At 42.7% G+C, this 27973-nt stretch overlaps 1 protein-coding gene across 1 annotated transcript; it reads right to left on the reverse strand.

Moving 5' to 3' along the window:
- Nucleotides 1–97: 97 nt before the first annotated feature.
- On the reverse strand, nt 98–27971 carry tbl1x (transducin beta like 1 X-linked). The gene is made up of 15 exons (XM_086123648.1): nt 27632–27971; nt 9018–9123; nt 7215–7360; nt 6900–7119; nt 5948–6080; nt 5247–5388; nt 5089–5152; nt 4872–4969; nt 4032–4092; nt 3812–3933; nt 3634–3708; nt 3411–3538; nt 2928–3093; nt 2751–2852; nt 98–1939 (listed from the first exon to the last, which is right to left on the reverse strand). Exons 2-15 carry the CDS (start codon nt 9073–9075, stop codon nt 1913–1915), a joined length of 1542 nt encoding a protein of 513 aa, XP_085979774.1. The 5' UTR covers nt 9076–9123; nt 27632–27971; the 3' UTR covers nt 98–1912.
- Between the last annotated feature and the right edge of the window lie 2 nt (nt 27972–27973).

The raw sequence follows: 27973 nt of genomic DNA on the forward strand, positions 1-27973 counted from the left end.
TGTACGACCTTCCACGCTAGCGCTATCCACACCGTTCCTGCCTGTCATGTTGGGCTTTTGAAAAATTTCCTTGACCTCACTCTTCCGGCTTCTCTCCTTCACATGCACATGACCGATGAAATTTATTTCCAAATATATATCAGAGTAGTCATTTTACAGGGGCTCTTAAGTAGCTGTACAAGATGTAGCTGGAATTTTGCAAGAAAAAAAAAGTGTATTTAACATTGCATTCCCTCATTGGATACAGTTCCATTTTGGGAAAAAAAAAAAAAAGACAATTGATTGTGCAAGTGTTCCGATATCAAAATAGAGTGATTTATTTGAGACACTGAACGACTTGAATGTTTTGTCTTGAAACAGGTGATCACACCCCTGGACCAGGGTGTGCCAGAAACATAGTAATAGTTGCTGTCACAGCGGTTCATCCACATTGGCCACCAAACCCACAGCCCAATTTCTCAGTCTGACACAGACAATAATGGCTCTGAAAAAGTCAGAAAAACGAAGGACCACCCGTTGACATCTTATTGTGACATTTGACCAAAAGAAGATGAAAAAGGGGGGGTCTGGGAGAAAGAGTAAATGTCTGCCTTTCACTTCCAGTAAGGGGGCGGGGGGGAGAATCGCAGAAGCCACTGCAAGGAAAGAAAAAAAATGCACTTCACATTGTTTGAGCGCATGTTGATGGAAAGGGGAAAGGAACAAAAGAAGCAGGGTGTGACGAGTTGAAAATGTGTCATTTGCTGCTAAATCCGAAAAAAAAATTGGGATTGGATTCAGATTTGGATGCTTCAATAGAATTAGCTCGGGTTGGAAAAAAGTGGAAATGTTTACCCGCTGTAGCGGTGCAGTCTAACTAGGTGGGTGTGGCTTTGTTTAGCCCATTCAACAGACAATGCGAAGACGCAAGTGAGCGACCGAAGATGAAGGTGACCATTCCGTAAATTTTGCCGTTTGTGCCTTGACTGGAAAAAAAGACATTTTGAATTAAAAAGCGGCCTTGTCGCGGCCCATTAGCAAAGACCGCTCTCGCCATTAGTGAGCCCCTAACGTGACGTCAATAAGGTGGACTGTATATAAACATATATACACAGTATATAAGTCTGTGTATTAATCTAATTTACATATCTTTACATTCTTTACATGTACATCCAAAAAAAAAGGGCAAAATTCTCTTTGTAAACCACACTTTTTCCACACATTTTTTTCTTGTCCGTGTTGTTTCCAATTATTGAGCAAATTGGGCCGGTTTGGGAGGTTTGTATTTTTTTGGTGGACTGGTGTCCTGGAACAGCGCGCTCCACTTTTTTGCACTTTCAAGTCCATCTGTGGAGAGAGGATGGAGGTGGCGGCGGGGGTCTTCAGACGAGCCGTCCCCCATTGGAAGCGGGGCTTCGCCATGGTTGCTTACCCTCATCGTGTCTCCGCTGAGTTGCTGGGAGGAATTCTACAAGCCTTCTTTCCCGTCAATGGCTGCCTTTTGGCATGCGTCTCAGTTAAGTCATCCTTCCTGCCAAGCAGCTGGACCGCAGAGGCCCGCCGCAGCAGGCGAGAGGGAGGGATAGATGGAGGAAGGGCAAATGACAGCGCCTCCTCACGAGATACCTCGTAAAACTCGGCGAGTCGGCGGTAACTCAGATGTTGTCTTCGCTGGCCTCTATTAGGGCTCACCGTCAACATGCGCCAAGTCTGACGGATTTAAGGTGCGCCGACTTCCCCTGCGGGTGGTGGGTCGTGCCTTCCTTTTTTATTTATTTATTTTTTGTTGTTGTTGTGTGCTCCAGTGAGGTTTTTTTTTGTACTTAACTCCATCTACGTGCCACGCCCCCCCCTCCAGGAGCAACGAGAGCATTTGCTGATGTCTAAAGAAGGCAGTCTGTTGCACATTCCAACGAGTTGCTGGCCAAGTCCGCTATTTCCGGAGGTCGAGGACACATACCTGCAGAGGGAAAAGGATTGTTGCAACGTTGTTTGACATAAAATACACGGTTCCTCTGCTTATGATGAATTTCTGTTTGAATGCACCATCCTCTACTGCGAAACAAAACAAACGCAGTAGTTAAGTCAATAATTGTAACCCCACCCCAATTCACAGTGACACACCCTGCCTCAAAAATCTGCTGGCAACTGACACCTCAAGACGTTTGTAAGTCCCTATAGATTAGAGTTGAAGGACAGGGGGGAATTGTGATCCCCCTCCCACCAATACAGTATTTGCATTTTAAATTGGGATTTTATTTTCTTTGTTGACTTTTTTTTTTTTACAAAGAAGCAATAAATTAATATGCTTTACAATTAACAATAGCAGACTTATTATACATAAATATTTTGTAAACCCTTTGTAAATGTTTCTTGTAAGTTAGGCTTACTGTAAAATAAATACAAATATATATCACAAACCAGAATTAATTGAATGAATGAATTGCAGCATTAGGCATTTGAAATTTGGATTTGATTAATTGTTCCGGCAAAGTACTGTCAAAGGGAAACTCAACTCACTCCAACCAACTTCCTTGGAACAAAGATACCACCAAATGGTGCCAAAGTGACACTTATTGTTTTGGCCTTAGCGCAGCACATAGTTGGTATTTGCTGTTTGCAAGGTATTCACTGTACATAAATTATTTGAAGCCTCCAAGCTGCAACGAGAGAGGGAAGCAACTCCTTACTGTCTATTATTCCCACTCCCTCTGGATGGAACTTTTGTCAGTGTAGTAGGACATATCTTACTCCAGTGTGTGGGCACTTACTGAGCCATCCGATGCACTGGCACCGACTTTGTCCCCGGTGCTATTCCAGCACACTTCAAAGATTCCACCAGTACCTCTGTAGCTGTGCACTAAAGCACCGGTCTGAAAGGAAAAAAACGTAATGAGACGGTGCTTTGTGGTCAACCCTGAGGAGATAGGGCCATGGCCGAGACTCACCGTGGTGTTCCAAATGTGCACACATTTGTCAAAGGAGCCGCTGGCGAGGTGCTTGCCGTCCGGGCTGAAGGCCACACTGTAGACGGGCTCCTGGTGCTTGGTTAGTGTGTGGATGCAGACCCCCCGCTCGACGTCCCACAGCCGCACAGTTGAGTCAAATGACGCGCTACAGGCGGGAGGAAAAATGCGGCAAAGAAAAAATACACCGTAAGTGGCTTTTTTTCCTTATCCCAGGCAGAGCAGAACTGAAACAAATAAACGATTAACTGAATGGTGCACTGGTTTACATGAGATGAGGAAGTTGTATCAGAGTGGTGCTGATGATGACAGTTTTATTTCCTGAGTGAATTATCAGCTTTTTGTGTGGGAAGTGGAACACAAGCGTGCACATGTGGGTCAGGGTGCACCACCGTGGGTCACCGAGAGTTACAAGCATTGCAACGCGTTGCCTGGAGTACGAGCTATTTGAAAGACATTTCCCACCTGGCTAGCATGATGTTGGAGTTTGGATTACTCGTGCCGGGCCCGGTCGGACTCCACTTGATGGTGTAAATCTCTTTACTGTGAGCCTGAAGGTCGTGGACGCATGATTCTTGTTTCATACTCCAAATCTGAAACGAAAGGAAGGAGAAGTGAGCACAGAGTGTCCTCCTCCCTTCTTGTGTGTGGTTTGTCTTTAAATCCCAAGACACAGCACTGTTCTCACCTTTAAGGTCATGTCGTCTGAGCAGGAGGCGAGCAGCATTCCCGATGGATCCCACTTAATGGCGTTAACTTCGTTCTACCACACACACACACCCACACACCACACAAAATGTGTTCGTTGATGATCATGGCTCCCCAAGGACGTTATATGAGGAGTTTCCTGGAGTGAAGCTTCTTACAGTGTGACCCTGGAAGGTCTTGAGTGGCCGGTCACTGCCAAGGCGACACACGTGGATGCACATGTCCGTACTGCACGAGGCAAAGGTGGTGTTGTTTTGCCAGTCCACATCCAGAGCCGGAGCTGGAGGATGTTGCAATGAACAATGTGCTCATTTAAAAATCGCTTCTGCTGCAGTCCTTTCGTATTGTCCCCACATGCAACGATCGAACACACTTTACCTGAGTGGAAGGGGAACTGCTGTTTGGCTTCTCCTGTGTGTGCATCCCAAATGATTGTCGTCTGTGAAAATGATCAGATTAAAACAATGCATCATAAATCAGTGTGTAATTGTGCTCTGAGTTTGAAAATGATGTTTCACAAGTGTAGTTTGCATGACAGTGTATGAGGAAAAAAAATAGGAATGCACCGGTGTCAATATTGTAAGTCTCACCCTAAATAAATGCTCCAATACTACGACAACGATACCATTCACCGCCTGGCAGACAGGTGGAGGAGTAGCCATATCAGATGTGTGGAAATACTTTGAGGTAAATTCAGAAGACAAAAGCTTTAGCTGACTTCAAATTATGCTCTGCAAAATGGATGATGAACTTTGATCGGGCACACACAGCCCTGCAGATGCGTGCAACCTGCACGTTGGAGCGGCGGACCAACGGACCAGTTTCTTGAGCCCTTCACCCGCTCACCTGTATTCTTGTGCTGCAATTCTTTTGACTAATCTTATTATAACACGTAGAGATTTCATTTCTGTTTGAAATAAAATATTTAAGATCAATTTCCCACGTTGTCCAATTTCTCCTAAGATTCCCAATAAAAACGATTTCCAGAAAAGATTGTGTTTTGTGTTTTTGAGCAATATTTCATGGAAATCAAAGAAATTTTCATTGCAGGTACAAGATGTAATGGCATGATCAAGTATGAGTACTTAGTTGCAAGCAGTGAGTAAGCGAATGCTTGACATTATACTCATCCTCAGTCTGAATTAAGAGGTACCGGGCATCCCTCAATAAAACATGCTTATGTTTCACAGTTAGCGAACAAACGGTATCCTTAACGACCTTATCTACGCCAGCACTGAGAATGGAGTTCCCCTTCTTGTTCCATTTGAGTGCAAATATGGGCCCCTTGTGCTGCCCCAAGGTGCTCGCCAGATTTCCTAGTGGATGAGAGCAATGTTGTGTTATTGCAGGCAGACACACCATTCTCAATAAAAACACCAGCAAATTAATACCAGGGTGAATGGACCTGCCGTAGTGCACAAACGAGAGAACATACCGTCCTTGGTCCATATCCTGGCAAAACCGTCATACGAGCCCGTCGCCAGGAGCGTCCCGTCGCTCTGTCGGGTGGAAAGACACAGTGGTTAATCCAACGGGCTGATGTCAAAGAAGAAGAAGATGGCAGACTTGTGTGTGGAGGAGCTGGAACCCTACATTCCAGTCTAGTGAGGTGACGTCTTTGTTGCTGGGGACGTCCTGCCCACCTTCTCGGATACAATGGCGCAGTACCAGTTGGGTGGAGTTGGAGTTGTTGTTCTCGTTGAGGTTCCAGATTCTGGCGGTGGAGTCCCCCGAACTGAACCGAATACCAACACCGTTAGGGTTCATCATGGCAACTAGCCACTTCCTATCAGGGGCCGTTTCGGTTTTTCTAAAGCCCTACAAACTTTACAAAAAAGATGCAATCATCAAATAAACGCTCATAAGTACATGGGGGGGCTCGATTTATGAGGTTTCAGAACCGACAAATTTAGGTTGCGACACTACCCTCAAAGGAATGATGCTGCTTCCTAACCCCCCCCCCCCCCCCTCCTTTTGTGTGTATTTGTGGGTTTCAAGTTTTGGGGGTGTTACAAAACGGCTCTTCAGATTTTTTATTTTATTTTATTTTTATTTATGCGTGGTGGTTCACATAAAATCTTATAGCAACTCATCCCATTGGTGTAAACAGTCTGAGCAGTGAATACGTGTTAGGAAACAGAGGCAAGGACTGCACACAAGGAGGCATTACTCATCTGCTCCCCCCCAATTCAGGTCAGCTTTGTTTGTATCTCTCTATCTCACACACACACATTCCCGCACACGCACGCATACACACATACACACACTCACTGACACGGGGCCTTACAGCTTACCCTGAGGCCAGCAGATCACTGACAGGGTTCCAGGCACAGATGAATACTTCCGACTCGTGACCTCGCAATACTGTGGCTTTGCTGGCGGGTATCTCCACGTCCACATCCATCTCCATCGACTCACAATGGTTATCTGAGTGCACAACCAAACGGAAACACAAGAAACGTGAAAAGACGACTTTTTTTTAACTGAAGCATGTGTATGCTTTTTTTCTTTAACTGTTAGTATGTGCACATGATGTCAATGTGGAGGATTTATCCTTACAACAACCCGAGTGTTTCTACAAAGAAAGTAAAGCCTCCCTCACAACTAAACTTGCTCTGCTGCCGAAGCCTTGACATTAAATCCCCAAGTCCATGTTGACACAATCTCTCTCTCTCCCTCCCTCCCTCTCCATCTGATCCACACCTCTCAGGTTTCACTAACACATCAAGCACCAAAGTGCCAACGATAGCACATTCTGCAGGGATCGTATTATTCGCCACTCCTGTTCTTCTGAAGGGGAGGAATTGGTGAGGCAGTAGATAACACAGCATCCATCCAAAAATATCCAGATAAGAATAGTAACCTCAATCTCCTATTATCTCAGTCCACATTTGAATGGATTGTCTGTGAATGCTATGCATTGAAATAAGGAAGAAAGTACAATTAAAAGGTAAAGACTATTTCCTCCTGACTTCCTCCTGCAGCATGGATGAGTTCGCATGGTACACCTGATCAGGCTTATATTTTTGCTGTGTTAGCGGGATGGCTGACAGCTGCATCAGCGATAGAAATAACATGACCGTCTGCGCTCGCCAACAAATGAAAACACAACATCAACTATACACACGCAATATGAGCAACGTTACATTCCTCTGGGTACAGCACATTTATTATAACTTTTTTCGACATGGCCATTCTTTGTCCCCCAAAAAATATTTGCATCACTTCGTAGGGTCTTTCACATACTCATGTTGTGAGTGCCGTTCTCCTCCCCGTTGATGGTGGCATCACCATTCTTTGGCGCGTTGGACTGGTTGCCAGAGGTGGAGGCCGCCATGGTGCAGGAAGCCTGCTGCTGGGCCAGCTTGTCGCGAAAGGCCTGCTGCCGCGTCTGCACCACGTCGGGCATCACGGCGTCGATGAGTGACAGCGACTCGATCGGCCGTCCGTCGAAGACCGTTCCGTCCTGTCGGTGAAATGTCCAAAAGCGTTGGGGGCGAGACTCGTGGCGTGAATCTCCTGTGATCGAACAGATGGAAGCGACAGCAAATACCGTCTCACCTCATTGATGCTAATTTCTGCCTCCACATACTGGAGCCCTTTCTGCAGGATGGAGATGAGGGCTGCAGGGGGCACTAGTGTTCCATTGATGTTGGACTGGCTGATGTGGCTCTCAATGCCAAAGGTGAATGCTGAGTGGGAGAAACCTGAAAACAAGAGTCATATTTATCAGTCCCATACCTTCCTCAGACCCAGTTACATAAACATGTATAACATTCTGAGTGTTAGTGAGACTGTGAATTTCTATGGCCCTTATTTAGAGCATCTTTTCATGAGATTTCTTTTGGGCCACGGTCATTAAGGCTAAAGCGGTTTCCCTCCAACGTTTGTGTTTGGTTACACCAAAGCATGCAGATTTGTGTTATGTGTGGAACAAAAGTCAGAAGAGGCGCCTCCCACACCAAGTCACACAAAAGATGGACCTTCGTTGGAGAGGTGCTACAGTACACTACAGTGATGTCCTGCCAACCTCTGAGGACTGTACATAATTTGAGTTTTGTGCTTTCGTTACAAAACCTTTTCAAACAGACTAACGGGGAGGATTTATTCCTCAATTCATTGGAAGTTACATTTTATATGGCAGTTTAACCACTCCCCTGATCGTAACAGCTGTGAATCAGCCTACTGTGCGATCCACACAAACTAGTCAACAGTATAAAGGCACACCTTAGCAGCAAATGTCAGCCACAATGGACTGATGTGCGAAAATAAAATAACCTTACTCAGAAAATCTATGAAAAAGAGCTCATCATAAAACGGTAGCAGCATAGATTTCAATCATTTGTCCAGATTCTATGAATTTTGAAATGTGTACTGACATTTCAAAACAAATGTATGCATTCTATGAATGATTGAAGCATATACTGACGTTTAAAAAACATTATTTTCAGTCAAATCCATTCCAAAGTCATTATGTGATTCAACACGTCACATAGCATAAAGCAATACACTATAGTCGGTACAGTGATCAATACAGTGTATATTTATTTTTGTAACAATTTAATTTGACAAGAAAAAAGACTTTTTTTCTGTATGCATATTAAAAATTCTCAATTGCAATCCACGGCCCACATTCATGCAGTATTTTATAGTACAGCATGTAAGGGTTGCAGCTCTATTTTTAGAATTGAGTATTCTACCGATCAGCTGTTCGAATAATTTGATCAAAACTGATTTTGTATGACTCAACACAGTCGGACATGCAAGTGAGCTGCAGGCATTATTTTTGTACATTGAGGGTGGGTATCCCCAGCCTTAATTTAAGCTATTGGTACACATGGAGGCTCACGATACCAGCCACCGATACTTAAGGCAAACAAAATCTGTCAGTCCTCGAGTACGTCCTCTCGAGCAATAGTTGGCGCTATACTATGGCAGTTTGACACATTTATGAATCCATCATCTGATTCAAATAGAAAAGGTCTTGCGTTACCTTGTGTGGGAAAGCGTAGATATGCGCTACATATTATAATTTATCTTCTTTGTGCACTACTTCTGAATAACTCTTTTACGTGTATGTCTCATATCTTGGTGATGCGACTACACCGCGCACAATAGCGGTGTGGTAAACGCACATGCTACAACAGTGCCGTGGTGTGCCCCATTGTTTATGCTTTGCAAGTCTAAACAGGAGACTTACCACGCGTGACAGAGAGGGATCATGGTGGTGGTGTTCAAAACCAGGGTTTGGCGAGCCATTTGAATGTAACTCTACTGCCAAAATGGCACCCCTTTTTTATTAGTCCAGTTAAAAAGCGATTGAATCAAAATAAATTGCGTCAATCCCAGCTTTGTGAGACCAACCTGATTCTTGGAGGTATCTGTAGACCAAGAAGTTCACTTCGTCACTGGTAATACTCATTTTAGCCCAAAGAAACAACGGAGGTCTGTGGGAAGGCTCGGCTCACTCCTAGAGAGGTACAAAAATAGAAGCAAGATTAATATTATGTCTCGGCACACAAGTGATTGCAACAACGTCTCTCTTTATCGTTTCCCCACAAATAGCAGGAATGTCAACGGTCTGTCAGATGACCATGTGCAGACACGGTTCACATTTTCGTACCATTGCTGGAATAAACATGTTTGGTTTTTCACGGAAAATCACTTGATGCCCCTTGTGAGCTGGCAAACCACAGAGTGATGGCGTAAGAGCCGTGATAAGGCGCAAAATGCCAGGACTTACACAATTCAAATATTTATGTAGAGCAACGCACACTCTTTCTGATGGATTCTTAATTTCTGGTTATGTTTTAAAAGGAGGAGGAAGAGGGGCGCGGGGGGACAAACTCACCAGCACCTGAAATGAATCAGGAAAAGTCGCTTTGTTTTCTGTTTCAAAATATAGAAATCAAAAGGGTCTGAAGAGGATTCACAAAAAAGGAATCAATGTTGCATCAGGTACGAGGCATGTATGGTTGTCCAACTTGAATTGCTAACACCTCCCGTGGCTACGCCAATTCCCCTTTGGTAACATAGCAACAAGAGCGATGGAGGAAAATACAGACAACCATGTTGTCCCAATTACCAACGAGTGCAAGCCAGAGGGGGGGGGGGGGGGGGTGAACAAGTTCCTCAAAAGGAATTATTAACTCTTTCACCTTGCTATAATCTTTGTTATGGGAGTTCACCTTCGTGCACCACAGCAGAGGTTCTGTAATTAAACCAACATTCTTAATTCATGCGGGCACAATGTGTTTTGTTCCACTGTCTCCCGGTGGGACGAACTGAGCTATTAAAAGGAGGCACCTGATTAAAAATGTCCAAGCAAAAGAAAAAAAGCAGAAGAGGAGAACGGTATTTGTAAGAAATTATTACCACACCTTTCACTACCCGTAGACTTACCCCTTGCTTCCACAGATTCATTTAAAAAGGTCAAATGTCTCTGCCCACTTCTGCGTAGAAACAAAAATACTTGTGTGCCTTAGCTAGTGTGTCCTGATTTGACCACACAGCCCATTAGCTCACACTTGAGGGGCCTCATGAAAGCCCAGTCACAACAACAGCAACAACAACAACAAGCCAAACTGCACACTTAATTCCCAGGAAGCCCGGAGGTGTTCTGGCCCCGCTCGAGATTGTGGAAGGGCAACAGCATCAATCAGACGGGCTATGATCCCTGACATTACTACCTGGGCCTTCATATCTGCTTGAAGGTTTATCCACACTGAAGTGATGAGTGGACTATGAAAGGCTCTCTGCTTAGCTTGTCAGTTCTTGTAACATTTGAACTTGAGAAGAGGGGGGGGGGGGTAGAAGGATGGAAACAGTCTAGGGGGCAAAAAAAAAAAAAAACCCCAGATCCAGATCTGTTTCAACTATTTGAAGAGCAATCCTTTCAAGCGATAGTTAGCCATTCATACAAGTCATCAAACTCTTCAAGTGTCCTTTGTCTATTGTTGCTATTTTTAGGATTGTGAAAGGTGTGAGCGAAATGTGACTTTTATGCAAACACTAATCACCTCATTTGTGGTTAAAATATAAACAGTACACACAAACCATTGTTCGAGAAAACAGCCCCTGCCTACAAACGTTATCTTGATACAAGTGAGTCCTCACTCACATAAACCTTTAAGTGGGTAACCTTGTTGTCATGGGAACACTAATGTCTGCCGTGCTGGACTAAAGCTCAATTTCACTAAACAACATCAATGTCATGAGAGAAAAGCATGGGAAGAAAAAGCCTAGCTCTCTGGCTTGCTTTACAGAGCCGTTCCAGTACGTTTCCTCCATAACAACCAATTAAAAAACGCCAGGTTGCTGCTTCATGTCCAGAAAAACATAACATAAACAGATACATGCATACCAGATTCATCTTTTGGATACCTTTAGTTGGCATGGATGTGGACACTTCACCCAACTTCCGCTGAAGTTACACTTCAACAGACTCGCAAATGCTCATGCCGCCCATTTTCAAAAGTGTGTCTTCTCAAATTCCAAACTATAAGGTTCAAGCGACGCAATTCCTATTTTTTGCTCCCATATGGCCCAATTTCGATATGGGTCATGGCAGCGTAGAAATGAAATGGGATATCCTTAGAGCAGAATCAAGCCTTTTTCAAATGTGGTTTAAAATTACACAATAGGATATCTGCCAATGCGGTATAATCCGAGAGATTGGCTATCCCCTGTCAACTTGAGCCAGGGGTCTTCAAAATATGCCAATATGCATCCCACACACACATGCACATAAACCCCAAATAGATAGCCCCTTCCACCTTTTTTTCTTTGAAAGGCTGCTAAACGAGAATGTATAGACACTCTTAATTAAGGTAGTCACTATCGAATTTTTTGGAGAATCCATTATCCTATTCACTCTTCCATTGACTATTCGCCCAATTGATTGAATTTGCACCCTTAGACTAATGTTTCCTACAAAGTCCAAGGGTTCGGGCAGGAACACACATTTGCATGCCATTGCAAATAACACTTAACTCTGCTAAAGTTGATGTAAACTAATAAACTAAAAATAATCAATTCATAGTAAAAATGTTGGCATAAATGTATTTGAAGCTAAACGAGAGTGGCTGCCTTTCCAGCAGCTCCTATATTTTGTTCTTCTACTTCTTCCTTACATAACTTTGCTGCTGTGAATTGGGAAGTTCTCCATTGTGAGACTGATAAAGGTTTTCTTATCTTATTTTATCTTAGAGGGAGGGGGGCGGCATCTGCACTCGCCTGACTGCAAAAAGTGCACTTTGGCCAACTGTGAGTGCACCCACAGCCCGCTGGAACCAGGGACGTGCGTCATGCTTACCGATTTTTCGTTTATATTTTGTACACATTTTACCACAATAATCACATCACTGACAGTACGCACCCAATCTCGGCTTTGAGATGTTGATCACAGGCATTACTCTCTCTCTTCGTTCGCAGGTGGCAAGCACAACTTTCTTGTAATTGTATCTTAATACAAGCTAGTTTCCATTTCCAACTTTGCACCTTTTACAATAAGCTAGCCCACAAACATCTGTGTATGTTCAAAATATCAATACCAGCTGAACAGAATGTTCCCGAATGGTAGTTTGCATCCAAATCTTGCAGCTGAGTTAGCGCCGGAGCTCACCAACTGCAGCTTTTTGACAAAAGGGACCAGGGTTCAAATCCTGGTCATAAACAGTGAAAGCCAAGTGGGTCCCTCAGCAAGATACGATCCATATATAGTACACTGATTCCAATACACTAACTATTTCATTGCTTGACTCCAATATTTAATGTCCACCAATAAAGCACCGCAGGCGCTGCCCACATCACCAAAGGTGAGCTGAGTCGGAGGTAGGACAAATATTTCCCACGCTCGCCATGCTGGCGAAAGCCAATTTGGCTGATCAAAATCATCCCGGGGTGGAATTCGTGTCAAAAACCTTAAGGTCAAAGCAGAAAATTCCATCCAGTGTGTATGTGTTTGCAAATCGAATAATCCCATAATTGTCCATGCGGCTAGTGACACATATAATCAGTTAGAATATAATAATCACATCACTTGTCAAGCCAAAATTAGGCATTGTTTATGGAGGTGGGTGCCAAAAATGGTGAACAGCAAGGAAAAGTCAATTTAGTTTACGAATTTGTTTTAAAAAGTGAAATTTTAGTTGTATTACTTCACCACACACAATTAGAAAAAAGTTTTCATTTGTTTTCATAATTATGGCAGAAAAACTCACATTTAAAAATCCAGTGTTTCCCTAAACACGCAAACAGGAGAGACATAGCCGTATAAAGAAAAACAAAATAACATCAACGCTAAGACATCCGCAGCAGATCTAAAAATAAATAAATAAATAAACCCCAAACAACAACGCCATAACTGATTGCGGCAATTGTGCCAAATGCTCCTGTCTCGTATTTCTGATCCAATATGCACGCGAAATAGCCAGTGCAGCTGTCAAACTGATAGCGTAAATGGCAGGATATCCTGTGTATGCAACACAAAATAAACAGATGGTACGCAACTACCCACCACAAAAACATCACTGGACAAATGTGTGATGAGCCTTGTGCATTTTGGAGCATTACTGCAATTTCCCATCCCCCCACTCCCCTTTCGCCTTTGCTTTATATGCAGCATTATCAGCGGAAAGGCGAGGTGTAAAAAAATGGTGCAATGTTAACATTTATGGAAAGTGAGCTGTATGCCAAGACATCTTTTGCAATAAAGCAACTGAGCCCTGACAGTGCTGCATTTATGGCAGTCTAAAGTTAGACAATACACTACTAGGCAGCTATAGGCCCCGATTTATTCATTGCTGTACATTATGGTGATCCAAGTAATCATTCAATTCACATGTTCTCTCAAAACGAAGACGGGTGTATACATGCATGGCTTTTCAGATGGAACAAAACGGCTCCGAGTGTCACTTAAAATCACTGGAAAATATCGATCCTGTCACGAACGCGATGCTGATTTGAATGTTCAAAACAAAAAGCAGCCATTTCCAGCACATGCGGCTGTGTGAAAAGAATGCCGCTGAAACCAGCATACCAGGGACCCCATTTTCTCCTGAACAGTCACCTCCTGACAGATGTGCAAACAAGACCTGGAAACAGCAGCCATTTTCTCTTGAACTGCTCTGCTGAGTAAAACCCGCCTTTGAAGCTTCTGGTTGGGCTGCAGTCTTGAGAGGGGGAGGGGGGAAGCTCAGCCAGGGAGTGTGGGGGAGGGGAAGCAGAAGAGAGAGAGAGAGAGAGGAATGGTGGAATGGGGGCAGGGTGATAAATAATGATCCTAAAAACAGGTAATCACAACCACAATTTGTGCACTTCATAGCATGTTTCCCCCGCCCCGCCCTCCTCTGACACAAAGCCGGAAAACACAGGTGGGAACTGATAACACTGAAGACCCCTCGATTTATATCCAAAGACTGCAGGGAAAACAGTGCACTATTTCAGGGTCATGAATTTGAAAAAAAAAGAAAAGAGAAAAAAAAGTGGTTTCAGCCGCAACTTTGCATTGCCAACTTCTGCGGTGCGTTTCCTGATCCGACATGTGCCTGTCTGTCTCTGAGTCACTCAACACCAGCAATGTAGGTCAGCGAATTACCCACTGGTTAACCTTCCTTTAAGTCATGATGGATAATGAAATTACCTGCTGATGACCAGTTGCAAAGCTACAGACTATAGAGCTTTCCTTGGCACAAAGAGGCCGCCCACCCCAGCGACCTGGGGCCCAAACCAACGGCTACTATGAGCGGGTTCACGCAGAACTGGGTCATCGCAGGAATACCGGTTGAAACGGGCTGCTCGTCAGCCAGGTTACAGTGATGCCACAAAAATTTGTTTCAGAGAGTTTCTGTAAACCAACGTTTAAATAAGCACGTTCCTATTCGATAAATGACGGCCTATGCTATTTTTGCGAATGTACAGTATGTGTGTGCTCCCTGCTCGATAAATGGGGGATGGTGACAGACAACAAAGATAGCTGAAAGGATTCACCACGGAAACCTTGATCACATGGGAGCATTTTAGCAAACTTCCATTCTCTGCTCATGAATTTCGCCTCCGTCATTTTCCTGATGTCACACTGGCAAAAAAATACAAAGTCACACACACACACACACCAAGATGTGTAGTTCAGTTCAATTTACCACATTATGGCTCGGCAAACCCTTGTCAGGCTTGCATTTCCGTTGTGGGTGTGTAGGCCAGGAAGTGTGACATCACACCACACCAACCAGACGGGAAGGAAAATGAACATCTGGATATTTTATATCTGGATAACTATTTAATCTGCAAAAGCAAATTCATGTCTAGTGCACGATACTGATCACAACTGTAACGCTTGGTGGAAACACATGGACAAAAAGTATTTTGTAAACATAAAAGAATACATTTGAAAGTACACATGTTGGTGCTTCAGTTGATTGTCAACTCGCAAATACATTACAAGCCAAAGATTGTTGACACGGAAGCATGTGTGCTATTTGTCAATTCGTTTCATCCTTGGATCCAGAACCATGAATTACAAACGTAATTGTGGCTCGGAATGAAGAGCCACAATTCTTCGAATCTGTATTCCAAACGACCACATCGATGACTAAATGTGCCAAATATCTCGCACCGGATTAGAAACACACAAGATCATGTGATTCGCTTTAAAGGCTGGTCGGAAACAAGCTTGCTAAGAAGCGATATTAGGGCAGATTTGAAAATGAGATAGCTTGCTCAGATGAAAGTTAAGTCTGTAAATGGGGATATGCCATGGTCACCCCCCCCCCCCAAAAGCCCATGGAGTCAACAATGACTGAGTGAATCAAATTATGTGGGAAACAATACTCACATTGTTTATATCGAAACATTTGAGAAAAAAAAACATGAACATGCAGCTCGAGACGTGTTTTGTGTTGTGCAGTGCTATCAAGCATGGAGCCATTACGGTTGGCTCATTTCAACAGTCAGATTGCAGAGTTGCTAACCTTAAATTGCCTTCAATCTGACTCATGACGACATTGGCCGTCCGTTTTCCTTTGACAACAGAGAAGGGCAGGAGAGATTTCAGAGCCAAACGTCTGTTGCTTATTACAGATAACTGTACATCCACATTATAAGGGCTCGTTTCCAAGTCAGACACCTTCATTATTGCACTGGCTCAAAAGGGGGTGAAATGCATAAAATGTTTTGACATTGAACAAATGGCCCCCGGGGATTAATCGCCAGCAAGTCGTCCGTTATAACGCGCTCGGACTCATTATCTGGCTAATATAACTGAGGTACAACGGTAGCTCAGAAAGGTCAAACATTATACACATTGATTTTAATGACAAATGCGGAGAGTTACTAAAGATGTGTAAAATGCTTACACTTCTCATTTTTAAACATTGCCACGCAAGTATAAAATGAAATCAACCACAAGCAACAACCGTGTGGCAGTTTACCACTGCACGGCTAGTGTGAGAAGGCAATTATTACTCAAATGCAATTCCTTTTATAATGTCCAAAAAAACAGTATTGAATTAGATCATCAAAATCAAGGTTTGTCCACAAAAAGCCAACAGGAAGGAAGAAAAACAGGAAGCAGAAAAGAAAGAAACTAAAATAGATAAACGCTTCAGGTGTCGATAAATATTTCTGGACAATATATTTTGCCCAAAATTGTCGCGCTAAACAAGAGTATTTGTTTTTTGTTTATGCCACTGATTTTGCAAAGACGTACGAGCAAAAATAATTGAAGTACATCCTTTTAAAGTGAATTGAAGCACATTTGTGACTAATGAGAGTAGACAAGTTCATTATTTCAATACAATAATTGTATTATTTTTTTGTACATACATTTTTGCTGGTTACTCATGAGATTATTGTCATGACAACTAAATTCCTTGGCTGTTTCCCAACAATTAATACTCACCTAAGTAAAAGCTCAAATAAATCGTATACGATGCACTCAGACTGATGTGTTTGTTTAACTCATTCAGTACCAGTCAATTCTGGACCAAGTCTGAAAAGACGTTTAAAAACGTCTTTGGGAGTGAATGAGTTAAATGTATAGCGATTTCAAGCAAGCTGTAAGCTCCTTCGATGTACCGGCATTGGCGAGATACAGACTCGGTGCACTGGATATCAGCAACCATCTCCGACTGGCGTGGCAGTCAAACAATCTTTCGATACTCTGACACTGCCCTTAGTCTGTTTGCTTCAGATGAGTCGATTTACATCAAAGTACCTTCCGGTAACAATTTCTTCTCTTGCGAATATCTGTTCCTTTCGGAAGAAAAACTGTCACACATAGCCAGAGGAAAAAAAATCCTAACATATGCCAAATTAATCATTTGATTCTGGCTGACATCAAGTCAAGTGATAAGCGCTAAAGTCACCCATTATGATTGTTCGATGTTCACAATGTGTGTGACGTTAAGGGCATAGTTTTCCAGAAAATGTCGGCTCATCTACGAGCTTTACAGTGTTTGACCTTCAAAGTACAAGTGTGCAAAACAAAGATGAAACAATTTTATTACCTGAGATGTCCAGCAACCCTCCCCCCAAACTCAACCTGATCCTATCTATTTGTCAAATGGCCTGATATGGATGCTGCTGGGAGGAAGAGCAGGCGGGTTTGCATGTGTATACGACTGCATGGGGGTGGGTGGCAATGAATGAATATATTGTGCGCGTGGTGTGTGGGGAGAAGATTGCGGGACACAGACAGCGCCTCAGTACAACACTCACATAAACAATAGATAATCTTCTATCTTAATAGCGCCTCGCGAAACAAACCGGACGCTAGTTCAACATGGTAGCCATCTTTTCTGCTTCTGTACGCGTAACAAGACGGTAAATATATATACTGGAAACATAAGGCGGGAGCAAATCTAGGCCGCCGTGAGTCAATGTGACGGGTTCTTTATGCTGGTTGATGTGTCAGAGACAAGGATCACATCTGTGATCCGGGAAACACGTATGTAGAGAACAGAGGGGACTGTGACAGTGATGATGCAAACCTCACGACAGACAGGATGTGAAACCATCACTTGGTCTTTCAAAAGGAAATGTTGAAAATGGGACGATTGGAATCACGGTTTCACTTTTTGACAAAAAAAATTGTTACTTGAAGCCGTGTTTTTTTTTTCTTAGTACATACATATTCATTCCAAGTGCACAGTAAAAAAAGAAACACCGTCCTTGAGGTGACAAGTCGTCAACACAAAAGCTTGAGCCGGGCAATTATTTTTTTTTTCCCCCTCTGGCATCATGAGGGCTGCACAAATAAGCTATAAACACGGCGACACGCACAGCAGTGTGGGCAATACAAATGTAACTATGGCAACCGGAAGATCTCGCTTCTCTGTCAACAGCTGCTCATGCCACCCGAAACAGCCCCCACACTCCTCGCGCTTCCCTTCCATCTGACTTTGAGGTCAAACCGAAATACTCATCTTCATTCCGAGCCATGTCTTTCCTCGTATTCGTACAGTGCGATGCTAATACTACACCCACATGATCTCAGTTTTTGTGCATACAACAAGGCAACACAACTTTCTGATTCTTGCTTGCTTCAAAAAAAAGAAAGAAATATCCTCACATTAACGACGATGCCACTTTTTGGGGATGTGGGGGGGGGGGGTATTTGTCTCTGAATTCTTTTACACAATAAGGGCCAGGTAAAATTGCGATTTCATTGGTGTACAAATGACAGAATCAGCAAAACGATCCACATTCACGTTGACTAGCAGAAAATGTCTGTAAATGCTGGAACATGCAGTCGATGGCGATGGTACTTAGAAACTACTCATGAGAGCAAACATTTCTTGTCTTTGTGGACTGAATTGGAGATTCACGGGGCTAAAAATAGTACAGATAACAAATATTTTCCGTTTTCAGGCTCCAAAACACGTACTGTCATGTGAACAAAAACAAACAAAACTGTTTGTACTTCCATTTGGTTAAAAATGATCTTGAGTAAATGTCTCTTCAGAAATATTCACAACAGACCAGTCTGTGGATCGTCAAATGGTACTTGTTACAATGATTATGAGGCAAATGCATGTTTGTATTACCAGTTTTCTGAGGGATCAATTACATATACGTAACCTGTACAACTCAAACGGAAAAAAAAATTGAAATCATTTATGGTGAGGGGGAAGTAACTGAGATAATGTGGTTTGCACAAGTAAGTGCACTCTTATATCTGAGGATGTGACTGTGTTCAGAATTAACCAAATACTCTACATTCCAACTCGTGTTAAAGTCAAAGGAAAGCAAGGCAAATTTATTTCTATCGCACATTTCATACACAAAGGCAACTCAATGGGCTTCACACATCCAAAAGCACAACACCTAAAATCAGAACCGCTCGAGACATTTAAAGGGCAAAGCGGAGAGAACGGAAGTCGCTTATTGAAATGACTAAAAGAGCGTACATTGACAACGGCATTGAAAGTACCTCTGTTTCATCCCAAATCAAGTTCGGATGTTTCCTGACCTTTTTTTTGTTGTTGCTTTCCAGCCAAAGGTACGGCTGGCTGCATTGTGCTTCCGTTTGTGATGCTTTGTCTGTATTATGGGACTCCTTTAGCCATGTTTTCACTCAGTGCTGCAGTTCAGTGAGCCACTGTACACTTTAGAACAGAGGTGGGCAATTTAAATGCTGGAGGGGACAACAATTTTCATCAGTGCTTACTGCGTAGGGGCACTTCCAAACTAGATGTATGACAAAAACGGATGTGCTTTTCATATCTTCAATTTTGAATCATACATTTTTCAAAGCATGGATAAAAGATCCTCTCTCCGATTTCAACAGGATTGACAATAAAATAACCACATTCTGTCATTTTATTTTCTCAGTGGAAAGGGCTGTCTTGTCGTGGGGTGGCATGCGCAGCCAGTTGCCCATCCCTGCTTTAGAAGGTAAACCCCAATGCGGCTTGCGTTTCCCCAGCAGGGTGGCTCACACACATAAAGAGTGTGACATTACAGCAGCTCAACACAGCGGACACCGCCAACAAATTCAACTAAAAAAAGAGACAGTAAAAAAAAATAAAAAAGGACAACAATGGAAGACATCCAACATTTTTGGTTATTTCCTCTTGGCATGAGGAATATTCCTAACATGAAGAGGGCAAGTTTTGTTCCTTGTCAGACTGTGGCGCTGTACCAAAAGTGCTTTGTACACTAATAACAGGGTGCCGAAAAAGCAGAATGGATGTGTTGTTTTGGCATCTCGTTTAAAAATTAAATACATACATAAATAAATAAATAAAGGTGCGTCGCAAATTGCACTGCGAGGAGTAAACCATGGTATTACAATGCAAATGCCTACGTACGATATAATATATGGCTCAAAACAGAACGTGCATTATCCGACGAGGTCGGCCCAAGTTAACAATCGACAACGTTTTTGAGGATGTTGTGACTCTTCACTTTTCACAGGAGCAGAGAGCAGCAAAATAGTGAGCATACGGCGTTAAAAAAAACACTGGTCGTTTTGAGCAGTGTTTCCCAACCTTTGCATACACTAACAAATGAAAATTTCACACACAAAAAAAAAGAGCGATAGTTTCAGCAGAACTGTCCTAATTTTTAAAAAGTAGCAAAATAATATGGAGTGACATTTTGAGAACAGCTATTGTGCAGCTCTCAAAAGTCAGAATCAAAACCCAGCACTCTATTGTGCAAAGTATATTAAAAATACTTTTAATCTTCTCTTGGGTTACATATGTGATAACATAATATTGTATTGCGGTTTTCGGAGTGTTCTGTGTATCCGAAGGTATTTTCTCTCGACAGACTTCATTTGCTATTCATGGTTGGTTACTGATTGCGTCATCACAATACAGAATCATATTTCAGCTCCGTGGTCTTTCAGCCAAAAACTTTCAAGGACCAAATTTTCAGTACAGTGAAAATGATACAAAACTGTACTGATAGTTTAATTGGTGTGTTTCCATTTATATGTCGTCCCATTATGAAAAGAAAAGTCATGATAAATAGCTGTTAAAAAATAATTCGACTTTCCAAAAACATAAAACAATTTTTCATAGATCGATCTGAATTCAACTACTATTTCATTTGCACAGGAGAAAAAAAAGGCAATTCTTTCGAGATATGCTCATGGTCAATCTATTCATTTGAATCCAATCGATGATTGAATGCGCGACTTAAAAAAGGAGCAGAAAAATGTACTTTTGGATGGGAAGTTGCCTTCAGCATTAAGCCAGTCAAGGACGAAAAGGAATATTAGATTTCTGTACTGTTTGGCTATTTTTTTTTTTTTTTTTTTAAAGGGAACATTTCTGATGACAAGAAAACAAGGAGACGGGAAAGCCACAGAGACCTTGGAGTAGTATTGTAATATCTGCTTGCTTACAAAAAAGTATCAATGGCTACGGAATGCCGCCCGGTGTGTTATTATAAAATTGTGTACAGGATCCTTGAGAACGCCGCCTGGTTTGTGTGTGAGCTGCCCTTTCCTGTTCTATTCTGGTCCTGTGTTTTAGGCAGACATTGATCCAGTCGTTTAACCAACAGCAGCCTAAGGTACCACCTCTTCGTGGACCAGGAAAATTCTGAGTTGGTGTGAAGGGATGTTGCGAAACAGCGATCACAGACTGTGACAAAGGTGTGCGACTGAGAAATCGGCGAATGTTACAATTCATACGAAGAGATTATCGAGGCACAATCGCATATGAGAAAGGTCGGACGGTAATTGAATCCAAGATGGAATCAGACAATATTAATCCTCCCTGTCACCTTTAACTTCAGTCTGTCTTCACTCCCTCCAGAGCAGCAGGTACCAAATATCGCACAAGGAATGATCATCCGAGATCTGTGACATGTCAAACCCCCATGTCGAGGTTGCACAGTCTTCTGCTGAAACGTATCCATGCTCGTGCGTCGGTGCTTGCAAAAATACATCTCATCTGGGATCTTATGAGGAAACAAACGTATAAAACAAACATGCAGTTGGATCAGTGGGGTAAAGAAATGACAAAGACTTCATTAAAGTTTCTGCTTTTTTCATTAAGGCAGCAGAGAAAAGTTCAAGTTCTACATTTTCCAACTGATAACAGAGCTAGCCATTATCACATACTGCTTATCTTGTTCCATAGGCGCTGGAGCCAAATGGAGCTGACGACACCCTGGATTGTTTTTGCCCGACAACCACACGGAGAGGATGCTTGGGTCGCTGAGCGCCACGAGCTGCATCAAATCAACCACCTGAACCACAAGACAGAGCCAGACTGATAACTGTAGTCGTAAAAGGTTTCTTCAAAGTAACAAGCTCAGCCTGCTAAATGTTCAAATAGTCCTTAAATCCTGTTTCCATGCAAGTGTTGTATTGAGTGAAAAATGCTGCCCGGACAAGTTGTCATAGTGGAGGTCTTCATGAATGTCCCATTAGCTGACGACTCTTCACAGAGCAAACTACACGTTGAGCCTGAAACAAAATACTTACTTGGGGCTGAACCAATTAGTCAACCGGCCGCTGAGTCATCTTTACTACTCTTCAACGGCCTTTAAGTTCTAGTCAACTCACTGTTAAATCAAGCGCTTTGGCACCTTGTCTTCCAACTGGCCAATTTACCGAGGAATTACGACTCGCCCATCGGATGCCGTCGCTGAACTTACAATTCTCCGTGGAGGGGCGAAATGTCCGACCAAGAAGGCGACACGGTCCTCCAATATCCATTCGCGTCAAAGAGTATGAAAATAACCCAGTTCTGGATGAGAAGAGCTCATTTCAGCTATTTCGATTGCTCATTACAAAATTAAAGCTACAAGGATTTTCCTCCTATTTGTATTCTCCATTTTTCTTGGTCTCTTTTAATACAGTCATACCTCGGTTTCCACCATAATCTGCTCCAGAAGGCTGTTCGAAAACCGAAACCACGCTCTTAAAAAAAAAATCTTTATTGAACACATCTGTGCACAATGGAACGCTACACGAGGAAGCGTCACTTACTCGTCTACCGAGGAAGTGTCACTTCCTCATGTAAGGAAGGCGAGAAGAGTCAAGGGGCGCATTCAAGTGCGCTCAGTTTGGTCGAGAACCGATTTTCGTCGTGATCCGAGGCATAAAAACCTCGAAATTTTTGGTCGAAAACCGATTTGGTCGAGAACAGAGACGTTCGAAAACCGAGGTTTGACTGTATATTGTTTAAATGTGTCTGTATTGTTTAAAACAGTTTTAAAGACCCTCCACTAGTGCAAGTGTTAGGAAAACATGCTTAGCGTGTATTTAAATAGGGAATTCTTCTTGGCGGATTGTCACTTATTGTGTGTGTGAGAGGGAGAGAGAGGGGGGTGAATTGCTGCACCCTCAAATATTTCCTCATCTTGCATCCAAGCCTTCTCTCCATTAGCAGCAACTCTAGTGCATTCTACCACTCCATTTAACTGCTGCCTCTCAAGCCATCAACCATGCCAATTTACTTAATAGCTTGCATAACTGTCTTGGCATCTCTGATTCAGCTCATAACTGGTTCAATTCCTACTTTGCTAATACATATTTAAGTGATTGTTTCAGTAATTATGACTCAGCTCTCCGGTGTGGAGTCCTTCAAGGGCCCTGCCCTTGGGCCAGTTCTCTTTGGGACTTTAGTTCAGTCATCGTCATGCAGCTGTTGCACCGGTGATATAAGGTAAAATGTCCCTGCGGCGTGCGGTGCCAACACGAAGAACAGCTTCAATGAGCCTTGGCTATTTTACAACACAAAACACGCATCCACGCACACACACACACACACACACACACACACACACACACACACACACACACACACGCGCGTGCTTTAAATGAACTGCCTGATTGGGTATTTTGAGGAGGTTATGGAGAGGTTATCAAAATGTCTTCAAACAATGACAAAGGAAAGTGGCGTTTTTTTCCTGGTGTTACAATTCAAACACAACACGAAGAATGTATGTCGTAGGACTAGTGACCACAGTGTTACTGTCTCATCTCACCATCAAACAACCTCTAACTGCTAAGTTAGGCCACTGTGATCATATCGGGCTTTTTTTCGAAATGCAGATCCCAGAAATACATCTAGTGGCTTCATACAAAACTCCGAATACGCTACAGATCCTGTTAATTACATGTTGGAAAAAAAACACACACACCAAGCCTTTGCCCTAGTTACTGTACACTTCAGATCTCTCAATTCGTTCCTAACCCGCAAATTTTCCATATCCTGCATGTCTTACCTTGTATCATTCCACTGCTCTGACTGAAAAGGCAAACATTTCAAAATGTGTCACATCAGAAAGGGATTTTTTTTTTTTAGTTTTTTTCGAACAGTGGTAGCATGAAAACAAATATCCTTGCTCATGAGTGTTTTGGGGGTTTTTTTTCTTTTCATTTGATGCTGCGGTCAGACCAAACATGAGCTGAGCATTTTTGGCGGTGCGTTTCCATTAACAGACTATGCAATCCACGCCGTCAGGCACGGATGCGTGCCAAACGGCGCGGATGAAGCAAAAATGTTGCCTCTTTGCCCATTTCGCCACCGTTTGCAAATGTGAATTTTTTTTTGTCCGCAGCTTCGTGTCACCAACAGCCAACCGGTATCAAAAAATGTATTTGCTACGTCACATCAGCACAACCACAGACAGACACACACGGCGTGCTGAAACAAAGAATTGGGAACAACATAGAAAACAATAATCATTGGCATTTGCGGGACCGAGAGATATATAACACAGCCAGCTTCCAAAAATAGCTGGGATTGAGCCAAAAAGGAGAAGGCTTGGAGAAATTGAAGCAAAGAAGTTGGCGTATCTAGTCAGTGTATTGACTTGTCTACAGCTGTTCAACTGGTCACCCAAGATAGCATTTACTGTAGCGGCCAAAGTAATAACACAACCACCGATCACCGGCGCGAGTATGCGCAAGTATGTCATAGACAAAAGAATGCCGTAAACTGGCTGCAGTTATCGAATATTTTGAGACTCGAGTGTTCTACCAATTGACCCAATGAATAATCGAATTATCTGACCGAAAAATGATTTTGCATTGATAAACAATTACGTGTATGTGAGGTCCAGGTATTATTTTTTTTTTCAAGTTGGGGTGACCATTCTCCCATTATATTGTACAGTAGTATCTGTGACTGAATGTGTTTGGCATTAAAAGACAAGAGCTATCCTGTTGGCTGTCAGTTCATGAGTGTGGAGTTGGATGGATGCTAACTAGCTAACGCGGTAGCCAGTCAGCATGTCGAGTGATTCGGCATGAGTTGTGGTCATGGAAGCTCATGCGGAAATGTTCTTATTTGATGGTTCTCTTACAGTTTATTCAAGAAAGTGATGGATGGAAAGTGCCACGGTAGCTTTGTCCCGTTGCGGAGGCATTAAAATTATTTAACAAGTGAGAGGAGGCAATGTTATTATGTTGATCGTTACTTTCTTTGGCCATCGTAGACGTACTGTTATGGTACACGTCGCGCTTACGTTCCTGTTATGTGTGAAATGATCTCAAAACTTTGGTCCTTCTGTCTTTCAACGTTTCTTTCCTCCTGACTCGCCACCACCCGACAACTTATTTCGACACGGAGTGATGCGGACATGATTTGTCGACATGGAAAATGTATCCCTACAAAGCATTGAGGCAGAGAATTTGCTCTGAAATTGTTTCGTAATCAAATTATTTTATTAACCATTGCAGGCTAGTGTTGATGGTTATGATTTTTTCAGTCTTGAGGCGACTTCATGCCACAAGGCTCCCGTGAAGTCAAGAAGAGGTGGAGTTACAGTATTTAGTACTTCTCAGACAGTTGCGCTGTCCAAGAGATTAATAAATGTGTCTTTAAGCTTGTTTCAACATTTTAATTTGGTTTAATCTAAAAATAAATATGATAATAATAATCATCATCATAATCATAAAATTTTACCATATTTGGACAGACGTTTCCACCCGACAGCGACAAGACTGACATGATTAACAACTAAAACCTGTTTCAGAAATGTCAATATTTGTTTTTCTAAAGTTGCAATGAGGAAGGAGCATTTGATCCCAAAACAGAAGCCACCTTCCAACCTTCTGGATACGACACCGCAAACCCTGGATCGCTCAATTCCACCAACCGCAATCACTCTTTATTGCAACTTTTTATTTACATTTCATCCTCACAGTATCTACTCCAGGTACCAGACAAGCCCAAGACTATAAACACAACCGCACTAACTCTAAAATAAGCGTAAATAAATAATAATTATAGCCTTGCACTGACCAGTACTTGTAAGGACGTTATTTCAGAGTAACCGCCGAGTCTGTCAGTTGGCCGTAGGCCCATGCGCACTGCATGTCCCTTTTGGAGGGAGAGAATAGCCCCCCCCCCCCAATGGCCTATCATAAGTAATTATTGCAACAAAAATATTTGGACAGCTTGATACAGGCATTACAACAGCAGAGGGTCATCACTGGCTTTCTCTGGACTTCCTTGCCCTACTTTTGTACAGGATATAATGGTGATTTCAACATGGAGTCCTTTAAAATCAACCAATGAATTTGCTGCTGTGGATTGCCGCACAGTCCCCCACCAGATTTGAACGTCTTGGCCAAATTACGAGTGGCTATAATCCATCAGGTGAGGTCTTCAGTTTGTTTCTAGAGCATGTTATGGAAATAAGGTGTTAACTTCTCACAGCTCAGGTATTTGACATTGGTGTAACTGTACAAAATTTAAGTGTCCACAGGAAAAAATAAATAATTAAACAACAATTCAAAGCCTATGACTTTCGGGAGATGACACAAGCTGAAGATACTACGCCAACGAAAATCTGACTAACTCATCTACCCCTCAATGAGAGGCATTAATGACATTCAATGTACACACTAACATATTAAATGGGAACATTAGAGTAGTTGCAAGGTAGTCATAAAACACTATTGTTCTTTTAATGGCCGGCACTAAAACAGTTTCTTAAAATGACCACAATTAAGGGTTCACAGCAAATGCTCAATTTTGGTGAGAAAGCTGGCCAACAAGCTGCTTAAGTAGGAAAGCGGTTTGAATTGGATTCACGCCATTTCCTCTCTTATAATTGCACTTTTTTAAGTTGTCCAAGATTTGTAGCAGAAGGCTTTGGGTAAGGTGGACTATATCAACTGTTTGTGACTTTTAAAATAAGATGTATAAGTCACAGGTCCAATAAGACTTATCCATTACAACTGAATCATTTGGCTTGATTATGTGATATCACTTGCCCTGTTTTGACCTTCGGAAGGGACTGACTCCATCTGCAAATATGTGATCTTGTAACTATGATATATGGATTACAATAAGATCAGTTTTACGTTAAATAATAGGATCTGAATGGCTTCAGTTTGACGTATTGGCGCGATTGTTTCATACGTAGAATCGCACATTGCTGGGTTCATTTTGTTTGAACTGAACTCACTGGTGCGTTTACACCCAGTCATTTGGGAGGGGTAACATTAGATGTATGTACAGTAACATGAACGGTTTCTTGGAAACTGAGAAGCAATCTATAGTACAGTTGAATGGTCTTCCCCTCCCCCACTCAACTGTCTCCCAAATCTGCATTGCAATATAAATATTTACCATGTTGCAAAATTATAGGAGAGCAAAGGGAAGTAACAATAGATGAATACGAGTAGGTGTAGTATTGTGTTTTTAAGCTAACGTACTGACTGTTACCCTTTGTCAGAATGACCAAAACGCATCTTGAAACTTGTTTTTGTGGTTACAGCGTGGATCAGGGAAGAGTGTAAACATTCCATTGGGTACGCAGTTATAAACAGAGGCATACGGAGCTAATACATTTGGGAAATCAGGGGAATTAAAGGGGGACAGGAAGAAATTTCAACACACGTGTGGAGTCAATGGGGATATGAGCCGGTAGCACCCCCCCCCCCCCCCCCACACGCACATTCAGCGCCATAAGCACTCGTTTGTTCCTCACAACAACAATAAAGGGGATCCCACGTTTCATTTTTTTGTTTGGTTTTACATAGCGACTTGAGAGCGTACCTTTAGAAATGACGAGAGTGAACTCGTGGTGTCCGCCGCCGCCGCCTCTTCCTCTTCCACAAGGAGATTCTCCAACTTCAACAAGCTAGCGACGACTTTCCTCCCATTTTACTCAGCGTCATATTTCAAATTCCGACCGCTGGTGTATTTTTCTTTTTCGGGGTGGGGGTGGGAAGGGGGCAAATCGGCTACGTCCCCGGTGGTGGGGGAGGGGGGCGTAAAGAAAAAAATAATAATAAAAGGCGAGTTAGCGTGTCGCCACTGCGGGCTACTACGGAGGAGTTCGCCGTTCACTGAGGACAAGGGGGAAGGGGCGGGGGGGACGCGAAAAGAGACAGCAGC

Source organism: Hippocampus guttulatus, chromosome 11, assembly GCF_054856545.1.
Source record: "Hippocampus guttulatus isolate MCC_2025c chromosome 11, RoL_Hgut_1.0, whole genome shotgun sequence".
Lineage (NCBI taxonomy): Eukaryota > Metazoa > Chordata > Actinopteri > Syngnathiformes > Syngnathidae > Hippocampus > Hippocampus guttulatus.